The sequence below is a fragment of the Oryctolagus cuniculus genome, chromosome 10, assembly GCF_964237555.1.
Source record: "Oryctolagus cuniculus chromosome 10, mOryCun1.1, whole genome shotgun sequence".
NCBI classification, from domain to species: domain Eukaryota; kingdom Metazoa; phylum Chordata; class Mammalia; order Lagomorpha; family Leporidae; genus Oryctolagus; species Oryctolagus cuniculus.
Genome location: NC_091441.1, coordinates 35,374,033 through 35,388,459, shown reverse-complemented (window position 1 = coordinate 35,388,459; position 14,427 = coordinate 35,374,033). Strand labels below are relative to the sequence as shown.

The 14,427-nt window shown below is 35.8% G+C and overlaps 1 protein-coding gene across 3 annotated transcripts in view; it reads left to right on the top strand.

Annotated features, from left to right (window-relative positions):
* Positions 1–14,427, top strand: part of PIK3C3 (phosphatidylinositol 3-kinase catalytic subunit type 3) — a 151,804-nt gene that overhangs the window by 24,989 nt on the left and 112,388 nt on the right. For all 3 annotated transcript variants that reach the window (XM_008261249.4, XM_070049904.1, XM_070049905.1), the window contains one exon: positions 12,505–12,591. In XM_008261249.4, the coding sequence (XP_008259471.1) occupies positions 12,505–12,591 (87 nt within the window). The remainder of the gene's footprint in view (positions 1–12,504; positions 12,592–14,427) is intronic.

The following is a 14,427-nucleotide window of genomic DNA, read 5'->3' as shown; positions in this document are numbered from 1 at the left end:
ACTTCTGTGAAAGAACTGGTTGGTGAAAAGAGAATAATAGAAACTTTGGAAAAACAAGGTACCACCTTATAATTGGGATTGCAATTACTGTGAAGGAGTAGACTAATGAGCCACGTTACAGTTTGGAGAAAGTTAAGACATTGCATTGATTTGAGAATCTAAAAGTTAAGACAATGGAAATGAAACAGTGATTCTCAAAGGGTAATTTGACCTGGGCTTAAGGAGGGCTTATGACAAGATGACTATAGGTGGAATTGTCTGAAATTTCAAAGAAAAAATCCCTCTGTATAATAGGATGTTATATTTTTCCTTTGTTTTGAATGCATAAAAATGTCATGGAAGAAGTAGGTCTGTAGGAACAAGTTAATTGATTTAGTTGAGTTCTGTCTTCTTTATTAAGATTTATTTATTCGAAAGTCAGAACTTGCCATCCACTGGTTCACTCCTTAGATGGATACAGTGGCCAGGGCTGAGCCAGGCTGAAGCCAGGAGCTTCCTCCAAGGTCTCCCATGTGTGTGGAAAATCCCAAACACTTGGGCCATCTTCTGCTGCTTTCCTAGGTGCATTAGCAGGGAGCTGGATTGAAGTAGAACTGGTGCCCATATAGGAACATGGTGTTGAAGGTAACAGCTTTACCCACTGTACCACAGTGCCAGTTCCAAATTCTATCTTATTTATCAAAAAATGGTGTTCTTTGGCTTGGTTAAACCAAATAATTTGATTAAATAGTAATTGAATCCCAATATTGTTGAGAAGAGGTAACACGACATTCTAGTGCCGGCATGTTAAATGTGTGGGTTTTAAAATTATATCTTTCTGTATTTATAGTTTTGATTTTATTATAGAATAAAAACACAAAATTTCACAGAGGTACTGGACATCCATCCATTCACTGTCAGAGTTGAACATATGTTAACATTTTAGGCCAGCGCCATGGCTCACTAGGCTAATCCTCTGCCTGCGACGCCGGCATCCTGGGTTCTGTCCTGGTTGCTCCTCTTCTAGTCCAGCTCTCTGCTGTGGCCCGGGAAGGCAGTGGAGGATGGCCCAAGTGCTTGCTCCCTGCACCTGAATGGGAGACCATGGGGAAGTACCTGGCTCCTGGCTTCGGATCAGCGCAGCATGCCAGCTGCAGCACCCTGGCCGTAGTGGCCATTTGGGGGGTGAACCAACGGAAAAGGAAGACCTTTCTCTCTGTCTCTCTCTCTCTCACACTGTCTAACTCTGCCTGTCAGAAAAAAAATATTTTACCTTGTTTCACATCTGTTCTCAAAAGATCAAAACATCACAAAGATTTTGCTCATTCTTTCACTTTACAATTTTTAACTTAATAATGTTTTTGATATTTGTCCTTGTTAATCTGTGTGGATAAGTGCTTTCATTTAAAACTGCTGCATATTATTCCTGTGTTGAGTTTGTTTATTCTCTTGGCAACACCTTTTGCTATCAACAGGCGTGATGTTTAATAGGAACAATAAATTCTAGATCATTGTTTAATGGAAGCAGTAGTACAATAGTCCTTCCTCATCTACAAGGGATACATTCCAAGATCCCAGTGGATGCCTGAAGCTAAAGATAGTACCAAGCCCTCTGTACTATGTCTTTTCACATGTATATATATATACAAACATTTTTATGATAGTTTATTTATAAATTTGTTTAGTAAGATATTAACAATAGCTAGTCATAAAATACAATGATTATGATTGTATACTATAGTAAAAGTCATGTTAATCTGGTCTCTGTTTATTTTTGGACTTTTTATTTAATATTTTTGGAACACTGTTGACTGCAAAGTGAAAGTGTATATAGAAGAAGATCACTATAGAGGTATTCTTGTTTTGGGCTTGACTTTAATGAGAATGCTCCTTACATTTAACCATTTGGTAAGATGATGTTGGATCTTCTTGGTGTACAATTATTTCTTTTATTTTACCAAAACTTCACATGATGGCTGAGTGTTGAAACTTACCAAAAATTATGGACTCCTTTGATTTAGTGATTAGGAAAGCATTAACATGGCATATCCAAGGCTGCTATCTAGATCTCATGTGAAGGTTGACTCTTGACTGATGTCTGAGAACATGGTTTCTGAGACAACTCTAACTGACATAGATTATTTCACTGTGCCGAGACTGCACTGTTCAATGGGATTTAGAGAGAGCACCTGCTTTCTTTTGGGAGCCAAGAATTTTGATAGTTTTGAGTTAGAGAATGCCTGTGTGACCAGCATCCAATGAAAAGCCCAATCTCTTGACTCAAATGGTTTTACTGGGCTCCATTTTTCCTGCTACAGAAATATGCAGCTTGAATTGTCTCTTCCCTGGCTGGGAGGGGAAAGCATTGGAAGTCTGTGTGTGGATTTCTCTAGACTCTACCTGTTTCTTTTTCTGTTACTGAACCATCTTAAATGTATATCCTTACTGGGTTGCTGTCATAAATTTTACCTGTGATTGTAACTGCCTCTGAGTCCTGTGAGTTCGAGTGGATCACTGATCCTGTGGTTAACTTTGGAGACTCCTCAAGCGCGTTAATGATGCAATTGATGACTGCATTAATATATATTCTGTACGGAGTTGTTCTACTCTTGCAATAAGTCCTTATTGGTCATGATTTCTATGACTGTTTTTTCCTAATTACTTGATGCAGTTGACTAGCTTTCCTCCTGAAAATTTGGATCTATATGAGCATTTATAAGTGAGAATTGCCTATAATTTTTCTTTTACTTTCCTTCTCTACTGTAGATATCGTGGTCATATTGACCTCAGCAGTTTTTGTAGAACCAGCTTACAAAATCACCTGAGTTTGAAAAGGGAGAAATTTTGATCCACCTAATATTAAAGTTTATTGTATAGCTATAGTAGTAGTACTATCTTGTCCTTTTCTTTGTGTTTTGATTCTTTCATTTTTGTTTTTTTTAATTATTTTATTTCTAATATCCTGTTGTCTGTATTTCTGGTGGATGTGTTTGTCTTATTTGTTGTGGCTATTGACTTAAGCTTTTATTTAGTTATAATTTTATATTATAAACTATCTTCAGTAAGACTTGCCTTCATAAATTTTCATACCATTTTACTGTTGCTTTATTTTTTTCTATTTGTTGTGGGAGGAATTTCAGTTTATCTTAGTCTCCTATATTATTGAAACTGAAATCAAAACTAGTGTTACTGCTTATCTGCTGTGGATGTTACAGGAAGCTAGAGACAGTTAAGAGATCTTCGAAAGATCAGCTAAAGTTTTGGTTTTTGAAATATTATTTGAGTGAGTTTTGTTATCAGCTGGACATCATTTCGTTTACAAATCCTATAATATATTATCAAACTAATGAGGTGTATGGATTTTAAAGTCTGTACCCATATACTGGTATTTTGTATTTAGATTTTAGAGAAATAAAGAACATGAAAGTCTGTAAGAAGGCATTTTGAAAAATGAAATAATTACCTTATATTTTGTGCTTTCAAAATTAATAAAACTAAAAAAATGATGAAAGACTTAAATAGTAGTAAGATGTAACTAGAGAGGTAGAGGCAGTCAATACTTCTAAGTTATAGCTCTGATGTATAGTAGTCTATTGGGTAACCAATTATTTCTGTGTTTTGGGATTTTTTTTAGTTTTAAAATGTGGTCAGTTAGTTGGAGTCCATTATATGCTAATTATGGGAGTCATGATAATGCCATTATTATTACTGTTTTTATATTTTCAGCTGTTTTGTAAAGAGAAATTAACCACAGAGCTATTTTTTTTTTCTGCAGGTAATAGCAAGTTGATTATATTTTCCTTGGATTCTGAATAAGTTTCTGCCTTGATGAAGTTGTATGAAATAATGTTAATGAATAAACTGACATTTGGATAAAATTAATGCGATAGAATAAATTACTTAGAAGGACCTAATAATCATATTTTCTTCTCATTATAATTTGTAATTTAATATTTTCAGAATATATCATTAACTTTCTTAAATAATTTTTAGTTAATTCTGTATGTTAGGGCTTCTCCTGTGAAGTTGGTATTCTTTATAAGTGATATCTTCATTTGGTTAGACATTTCATGCAAAAAAATTGTCCTTTTTCTAAGGCTCAGTAATTTAACTGTATGTTGGTTATAGCTGGGTAGCTTGATAGTCTTCAGGTTTTCACCCTGCAATTGGTTCACTTATTAACTAACTATTAGTTATAATGTGAACAGTATATGCAGCATAAGATTAGGTTATAGCACTTTAGAAATGTTTGTCTACCACCTATATGATCATGTAACCAACATCTAGGTTACTGAATGTATTTTGTGTGTAAATTTATATGGTACATTACATTTTATTCACAGTATAAAACAATTGACTGGTGCTGGCATTGTATCTCCATGAGTTAATTTACCACCTGTGATAACTGGAATCTCATATGGGTGCTAGTTTGAGTCCCAGCTGTTTCACCTCTGATACAGCTCCCTGCTAATATGCCTGGGAAAGCAGCAGAAGATGGCCTAAGAGCTTGGGCCCCTGCCAGCCTGGTGAAGCTCCTGCCTCTGGCTTTGGCTGTTGTGGCCATTTTGGGAGTGAACCAGTGGATGGAAGATCTCTCCGTCCATCTCCCCCTCTTTCTGTAACTGCCTTTCAAATAAACAGTGTTTAAAAATTGACTTTATATAGTAAAGTAAATATAGTAAAAATAAAGTTTTCTCAAGCAAATATGTATGTTGTCCTTAGTAATATTATTTAATTATAAGGAATACAATAAAGGTTTTTATTTAAAAAATTTTTCATTTCAATTTATTTGAAAGATAGAAAAACAGAGAGAGAGAGAGATCTTGCATTTGCTGGTCACTCTCCAAATACCCACAACAGCGGGACTAGTTCAGGCCAAACCCAGGAGCCCAGAATTCAGTTTGGGTCTATCATGTGAGTGGCAGGGACCCAATTACTTGAGCCATCAACTGTTGCCTCCTACTATGTGTAGTAGCAGGAAGCTAAGATTGGAACTGGGAATCTGATATGAAATATGGGGATCCACTCTACCAAATAACTGCCCCAGCTTCTGTTTTTTCATTGTGTATCTATTAGTGGTAGGAAAGTGGTGATCAAAACAGAGAAGAGATTTTTACTTTACAAATGAAAACAGAATGCTACTAGAGTTTCATATTGTTTTCTTTTTTTAAGATTTATTTATTTGAAAGAATTACAGAGAGAGAGGGAGAGATAGTGATCTTTCATCCACTAGTTCCTTCCTGGATGGCTGCATCTGCCGGGGCTGGGCTAGGGTGAAACTAGGAGCCAGGAGCTTCTTCCAGGTCTCCCATGTGGGTGGCAGGGGCCCAAGTACTTGGGACATCTTCCACTGCTTTCCCAGGCACATTAGCAGGGAGCTGGATCAGAAGTGGAACAGCTGGGACACGAATCGGTGCCTATATGGGATGCTGGCGTTGTAAGCAGCAGCTTTACCTGCTACACCAAAATGCAAGCCCCTGTTTTATTTTCCTTAAGCAATGGAATTAGGATGAGAACTGCTGAAATTATTCAAGACTATCAAATTTGTTCAGCAACTCCATAGACGTAATCAAAAATACCCCTTAGCTACAGATATTTGTATAAAAATTATGTGTGTCTTTTATAAATACAGCTTATTTGATTTCATGCTGTGTTGCCATTCTTTTATGTTTTAACAGAAGTGTTTGAGAATTTCTTGTGAATTTATTCCTAATGCTACATGGTAGCATCTTTTTTTATTAGTGACTTTGGTTTGCTCACTGTTGTCTAAGCTTGTCAAAACTTTAAAATTTATTTAAAACCACTGGTAGAGGCCGGCGCCGTGGCTCAATAGGCTAATCCTCCACCTTGCGGCGCCGGCACACCGGGTTCTAGTCCCGGTCGGGGCGCCGGATTCTGTCCCGGTTGCCCCTCTTCCAGGCCAGCTCTCTGCTATGGCCAGGGAGTGCAGTGGAGGATGGCCCAGGTGCTTGGGCCCTGCACCCCATAGGAGACCAGGAAAAGCACCTGGATCCTGGCTCCTGCCATCGGATCAGCGCGGTGCGCCGGCTGCAGCGGCGGCCATTGGAGGGTGAACCAACGGCAAAGGAAGACCTTTCTCTCTCTGTCTCTCTCTCTCACTGTCCACTCTGCCTGTCAAAAAAAAAAAAAAAAAAAAAAAAAAAAAAAATAAAACCACTGGTAGTGAGTAACACTAAATTAGATTTTGCCAGTCTAATATTGAGCCCTAAGAGTATTGATTTATGTTCTATAAATTCATTGTCTATCTTATTAGCAGTAGTTTTTGCCACAAAATTGAAAGCAACCTGCTTTTAAGACTAGATTAATCTTGGAGTAGTTAACGAAATGAAACATTTATGTGGCAAATACTACACTTCCTCAATAATAAGATTTACATGTAAAGTTTGAAAATATTATTGAAGAATTTTTGTTAAGGCTTCATTAATCAGGGAGGTAAAAGAAAATTCTTTGCTAGCTAATAATTAATTTGTAGACATGCTCAAAATCTCTAACACATACACGTGTACACAGATATGACTCCTTTTTGAACCTGTGTAGTTTAAGTGAATTTTCATATACAACTGCATTTTGTCATAAATTATTATACAGTCTACATCTGATTTGGCAGAAAAGACTCATTATGGTTTTTGAAGAATTACACTATTTAATAATAGAAATCTCTGATAGTGCCAGAGTGTATTATGCAAATACATTAGCAGACCAATAATGCTGTTCTGTTTGAATATTTATTAATGTAACAGTTCTGTTTTAGGTTCAGGGAGGCATTAGACTTGGAAGAGTTAAATTATGGCATTTAGCCCAATGGAGTGTAGAGGAACAAAGTATGAGTTAATGAAGAACTGCAACCAAGTATAATCATGCTGAAAAAGTTGGGTTATTGTATAGTAGTACCAGAGTGTTTTATTCATCGCTAATTGTAGATGTTTCAGAAGAGCAGTTTTTAACATTCAAGAATTTGAATGTTTTCTCTGTCTGGTGACAGAGCTGATTGGTTTTTATTTTTTAAGTGCGAGTAAAAGTGGAAAAGTGGAAAAAAGTGTACTTTTATAAATTTTTTCCCTATGGGTCTGGCTCAAGCATTGTAGCTTCTATTTAACTTTTTTTGGGGGGTGGGCAGGGGAGTGAGAGTGAAGTAGCTTTACTTTGTAAATCTCTTCTGAAGTTTCTTCACATGAGAAAGGTTTGGTACCTAAACTCTAAATGCTGACCTAATATGAAGCTTTACTAAGCACATAATGAAGTATGGTAGTATCTAATTTATGTGGTGCTTTAGTTGGACCCAGCTGAAAGGCCCTTCAAAGAAATAATCTGAGTGAGAGCAATCATGCTATTCTTGGCTCTCATATCAGGCGATCAAGTTAATCAGATGGGTTTTTTTATTATTAAATGAATAATAAAGGAAAGCATCATCTTTGAAATTGCTAATCTCTAGTGGATTTCCTTTAGATTTCCCCACAATTGTTTTAAAAATAACTTCAGCTTTTAAAAAAACTTTTGTTATTTCCTATTACAAAGATGTGTACATCTTCTAGCGATAAAACCTTGTTAAAGCACAAAGAAGACTATGAAAATCATCCCTAACTCAATTACCAAGAGAGAGGTATTATTAATATCTTGGATTTTATGCTTTCAGCAAATATATAAACATGTGTATTGTATATGAATGTTTGTTTTTAATTTTTTAAAAACTTTAATTTGATGAAGAGAGAGAAAGCAAGAGCCCCTATCCTCTTGTTCACTCCCCAGAGGCCTGCTGGGGTTGGACCTGAGCAAGGAGCCAGGAATGCAGTCCAGGTCTCCCATGTGAGTGGCAGGGAGCCAGTCACTTGAGCCTCATTGCCTCCCAGGGTTTGCTTTGGCAGATATCTGGAGTTAGGAGCTGGGCACTGAACCTTTTAACCAATCAAAGGTAGAATGTGGGGATTTTTTTTTTTTTTTTTAAGATTGTTTTATTTACCTCAATGGCAGACTTACGAAAAGATAGACACAGAGAGAGAAATCTTCTATCTCTGGCTCACTCCCCAAATGGCCATAACACCAGTGTCTAGGCATAGCTAAAACCAGAAGCCTGGTAGAGCAGCTGGAACTCAAGGATGCCGGTGGAATGTGCATATTTCAGCAATACTCTGGTTGATAGAAATTCATTGCTTTTATAAAGTCATCATCCATTTTACATTTTTTTCTTGATTTGAAATGAAAAGTGAGAATTTTTTTTTTTTTTTTTTTTTTTTTTTTTTTTTTATTGACAGGCAGAGTAGACAGTGAGAGAGAAAGACAGGGAAAGGTCTTCCTTTTCTGTTGGTTCACCCTCCAGTGGCCGCTGTGGCCAGCGCACTGTGCTGATCTGAAGCCAGTAGCCAGGTGCTTCTCCTGGTTTCCCATGCGGGTGCAGGGCCCAAAGACTTGGGCCATCCTCCACTGCACTCCCGGGCCACAGTAGAGAGCTGGACTGGAAGAGGGGCAACCAGGACAGAATCCGGTGCCCTGACCGGGACTAGAACCTGGGGTGCTGGCACCGCAGGTGGAGGATTAGCCTATTGAGCCGCGGCGCTGGCCGAGAATTATTATTTTCATTGGTTTTTATATGACTTACTTGACTTGCATTTAACTCAGAGTTTTGAGTTATCAGACAGATATTATGTGCAAAGTTGGGTGCTTATAGTATCAAAATTTGGAGGAAATCCTGCAATTCTGTATTTTGTTAGTTATATTTGGTCTTGTAAATTTATTTTATTTTTAAATTAGATATTAAACTCCTTAATTGTTCATACTGTCTCTTAATAAGCAAATACAACTCCTTTCCATAACATCTATGAACTTGGTATAAGTATCTGATTCTGTGAGTCAATACATATTCATTGATTACTATTATAATGATAAAATGAGTATATTAATATGGAAAAAACCGACCAAGGAAAATTTAAAACAAATCATTTCTCTTCAGTTTTCTTTGAAGTCAGAGTGTATATGTCTATCTCTTTCCATGTACCTCCACAGATTCTTGGACAGCATTGAAATAGTAAATATTGGTTTCCAGTTCTCATCTTTTCCTCTATCTTTTTGCTTTGAGTATAAAAATCTAGGTTGTAATAACCCTCACAAAAGATGATTTCCAAAAGAGTTGATTTCTAGCATAGCATCTTCTGTTTATATAGGTCTTTTCACCCTCCAATGTGCACAGAAGTTGATTTATTAAGTACTTATTTTGGGCTATTATCTTGGACTCTCTGAAGTCTGGGCAGATAAAGTTTACTGATGTGCTGATAAATAAGGGGCTTGAAAGGTGTACTCCTGTTTGTTGGTCAGATCCCTTATCCTTCAAGTCTCTGCTTGTTATTTGTCTGAGAGACACTTGTCAAGACGCCCTCTGCCCCAATCACTTTGATTTAACCGTTTTGATTTGTAGTTACCTCTTTTAGTAGGGGTGGCAAACCTGATTGTAAACTCTGAAGTTCCATCATGGCAGAAACATCTTTTCTTTGCAACATGATGTACTTACTTCAAGGGTTAGAGGACATGAGCAATTAAGTTACAGATTTATGTAGGAAAGGTTATGTAGGAAAGATTTTTTTTTCTAGCCTCCTTTTGCTGAATTCCACAAAGCTCTTGGGCAGAATTCTATCATTTGAAAATACTTGTTTTCCAACCTGTCTATCATCCTTCCACACAAAGGCCTTTCAATAAATACAATCAGCAAGTGAATAAGTGCTAGGTTTTACCTACCTTTCATATATAGTCTAGTAGGGTTGGTAAGAATGAGGAACAGTGAACCATGAAGTGGAGATCATGGATGTCCCTCTGCTTGCAAGGCTCACTTCGTGCTTTTGCAATGCTTTTCACTGATGTTCTTAGTCTAGATACAATGCAGCAAGTTGGCCTACTTTCAGTTCTGTCCTTGGTACTTTTGCTAAATACCTACTGTTCTGATACATCGTCCTCAAGCACATATTTCCGTCCTTCCATTAAATCTAATAATACATGATTAGTACTCCCTGAAGTTTCCTGGGCATGTTGTTATTTGATTCTTGGGGATGCTTTTATTTAAATAGCTTTACAACCCCTTGCTGTTTAATTCTGGTAAAAGTTAGGGCTCAATAATTACACCATTATTTTTGTGACAGTGGCCTCCTCTTCTGAACTCTGTATGATTCTTTTAAGTTCTATAGAAACTTGTGTTCCTTAAAAAGAGAGTAACACTTTTACTGTTTTCTTGACCTTTATCCTTCGTAAAATAGGCACCCTAGTGAGAATTATTTCTTCACAAGCAATTTGAAACAGATTGTACTATTTTTACCCTGCTGTTTAACAGAATGCAGATTTTCTGTTTGGAAAGATCTAGGTCATTGATATTACAAAGTGAAAATAAACATAAATTGTCATTCTAGTAATAAAATAATAAGTCAGCACACTTATCTATGTTTTAAAGTTCATTTTTGGTCTTCAGTACCTGTGCAACTTCTGAGGGTAATCAGAAGCTGCTTTGTACTGGTAAAAACAACCCAAATCCTACCTCCGTTGTTAACAACATCTAGAAGAATAAAGTGACATAAGTATGGAGCTAATTAAAATAATTGCTTACAGCTTGTGTAGTGCTTTATAGTTTGTACACTTTTATTACATTTGTTATAAAAATTTGTATTCAGTTAGTAATTATTAATTATTTTACTCACCTTGAACTCTTAAAAGGGCTTACGGTTTGAGGAACCAAAAGCCATTCTGGTGGCTTAAGTGTAATCAGTTCATTGCAATGTTGAAGGAAATTATTTCAAAGAGGATGAGTGAAGCCGATCATTTAGCCATTGCTCAATCTAATTTTAGTTCAACCAGGCACTGACTATACCATCTCTAAACTCTGCTCTTCTCCTTTGCAGTTGAACAATCAATTGTATTAAGTGCTTGGATTCTCTAATACTTATGTTCTGTGCTAGCTAGTCTCCAGTAATGGTCCTTAATGAAACATACCTCCTGATACTTACATCCTTCTGCTTTGGATTTACCTTAGCTCTGTGATTCTTTTTAACTGGCACAAAGCAGCAGAAGTAGTGCTATGTTTGTTAACAGGTACAGCAGCTTAACTGCTTTTGCTTCTGTACTTTTGGGGAAGATTTTGATGAAGTGATCATGTTGAAAAACCACTTGGAATGAGAGCAGCACTGAGAATACATGGGGATAGGAGAGGTACTCCACTAGATCAGTAGATCTGCCTACCGTTTATCACCAAGGTGTTAGATATGTGAGTGAAGTTCCAGCTCTGTCTACCAAATGATTACAGTCTTTTGGTAGCATTGTAAATGAAACTAATAGAAAATATGAGCCACACATCCCTTAAGAAGATAAGTATTCTAAAAATTGTGAGAAATAATAAATATTGTTGTAAACCACTAAATTGGGGAGTGATTTTTGTTGCTGTTGTTATTATGAAAAGTAGATAAGACAAATGACTAGAAGAAATTTTCAGCAGTTCCTGTTCAGTTCTGCAGAAATTATAAAACTGTTTGAACAGAGAAATACCAAAAACATATGCTGTTAGTCCCCAAATCTGCAGGAGACAAACATGTGAATAGTCATCATAGTGTGAACAGTTCCTCTCATTTAATGATTTTGCTTTCAGTAGCATCTTTCCCTATCAGTGGGTGTAGATTTACTCATTTTTTTTCATTATGGTATGTTTTAATGTTTGTGTGCATGTGTATGTGCACATATGTACACCATAATTAACAGTTTCCTCTAATAATGGACATTTTCATTTTTATGTCTTGTTTTTCAGTATTACAAATTACAGTACACAAATCTGCATGCCTTTGGGATAATTTAAACTTGTCCTCCATTGTGGCTTCATCAATTTTGCTACTGCCATGGGAACCATTGTTTGGTAGTTATTTTTAAGATCGAGAAAGGTCATATTTAATATTTAAGTAGCAAAAAACTAGACATACGCTATATAAGAAGCAGCCAACAAGATATGATAATATATATATAGCAAAAAACATAAATTCTGGGGCCAGCGAAACATGTCTGATTTGTATACATAATTTAGGAAAACAGAAAAAGCGCTAGCACATTATTCTTGCTAGTTTTCTCCCATAGGAAATTAGTGGAAGATCAATTACTATGTCATAAAAATGAAAGTGATGGCCAGAGAATGACAGGAATGAGTTGAGTGTATATATCTTAGGAATATGTCGTCACCAGAGAGGGAGAAGGAAGTAGTGATGAGAGAAGCATGGGTTTTATAGTCCTGGAGACATGAAGTTCAAATTATAGTAGTAATTGACAATATGCATACTGGAGTCAGATATTTTTAGTACCTGTGTTTAGACAGTGACCTATTGTATGAGCTTGAGAGTGGGATTTTATACTTCTAGTGTCATCTTGGTACTCACAAAATTTCAGATTTTGGAGCATTTTGGATTTTCAGATTAAAGGTGTTCAACTTGTATCATTTTGAAGTTTTCTTTTTTGTTAGAACTATGTTAAGATTTCTCCATTATATTTGTTCTGCAGCTCACCAAAGCTCATCGACAGGGACACATGGTGAAAGTGGATTGGCTGGACAGATTGACGTTCAGAGAAATAGAAATGATTAATGAGGTGAGTTTTAGTCCCCTTTTATTTTGAAATATTTTCTCTACATTCTTAAATCAGTTTTCTTTCCTAGGATAATTATATGCCACCAGGTACCTCACAAATGTGGGACTATTGGATATAATTCCCTTACATCTGTGAATTCTGTGATAATAAGCAGAAAACTAAGAGATTTCTATGTTTTTTATGTTTTACTTTAATGTTGAATCTGAAGTAGATAGTAGATATCATGGGAATACTATAATACGTAAGTGAAGTCTGTAGGCTTGATGCCTCACTTGTGCTCTTTCATGTCAGCTCATGTTCAAGTTCCAGACAATGCTGAATAAATCTTGCATCAGAATACTGCAGCATCTTCAGTTACTGTAAATCATCTTTAGCAAATTCTTTCTGGTTATTGTTGCTGTTCTTATGTACTAAATCTAGGATTATGTACCCTAAATAAAGTTACAAGATTTAAACTTTTTTTTCTTGACTTCATATATTGGGTTGGTGTGTATTAATTAAAATATGACCTATACTATATTGGAGTGCCTGGAATCCAGTGTTGCTTCCATTTCTGATCAAGTTTCCTGCTAATGTGCCTGGGAGGCAGCAGATAATGACCCCAACTGCTTGGGTCCCTGCATCCTACATGGGAGACACAGATTGAATTTTTGGCTGCTGGCTTAGACCTGACGAAACCTTGGTTATTGCAGGCATTTGGGGAGTGAATCAGTGGATGGAAGTTAGTTGTCTTTCTCTCTTTTTCTTTTACATTCTCCTCTTTGAACAAATAAATGAAACATTTAAAAAAAGATTCCATTTAGTCTTTCTAAAGTTATAACAAAAGTATATTTACTCTAAAATACCAGATATTTAGCCAACATTCTATGTCTAGAGAGCAGAAATAACAATTATGTTCATCAAATTAAGAGAGAATAGCATCCAGGTCTAGTTTATAATGACCACTGTAGGGCACAAGTGACTTAATTTATAATCTTTAATAGTTCTCAGCAGGTGGAAGGAGAGAGAAACCTTTTAATTTTATAGTGAAAGATTGTCCTTTTGAAAAATGATTGTAGTGGTGTTTAACAACATTTACCTATTTACCTTCAGTTTGGATATTGATTATCTTTACTAAATTTGTTCATAATACATTCCAGAATACTCAAACTGAAAGAAAAGTTTACATTTTAAAATATCTATAGCAGTCATATTCCCAAAGTAAATTAATCTAAATGTTATATTTTTCTATTCCACTTTGGTACCTTTTGATTTAGAAAATCTAATGGTAATTCTTATTCTGCCCCATCTTTCTCATTCTTCCCTCTCTTACTCTTTTACAAGATAGGAGACCATTATAGTTACCACACTGGACTATAATATGCTTCATAAAATTGAGCAATTTAAATAGCCTTTTCAGACCTTTATGATTTTATAGATTAAAGGTGATTTGGAGCAAGACTAATCATTCCTTTAGACTTTATTGTATTTTACAACATCATTGCAGTAATGTTTACTTTTTTTAAGAAAACACATTAACATAACGGACCAACATTTTTATCTTGAGGGACAAGATAACTACCTAGTATACTTAAAGTATTAATAATATTGACAACTGACAATACGTCTTAAGGCCCTTTATAAACTCTGATACACTTATAAAGATTATACTTGTTAAGTTCAGATAACCTGTGTCCTTTGTTTCTCACTTTCATTTTACCTTTGATTTTTCTTAAACTTAATTTTTTTTAAAGATTTATTTTTTTATTTTGAAGACAGAGTTACTGAGAGAGGGAGTGAGGGACAGAGAGAGAGATCTTTCAACCTAGATTGAAGCAAGAAGCTTACAACTCCATC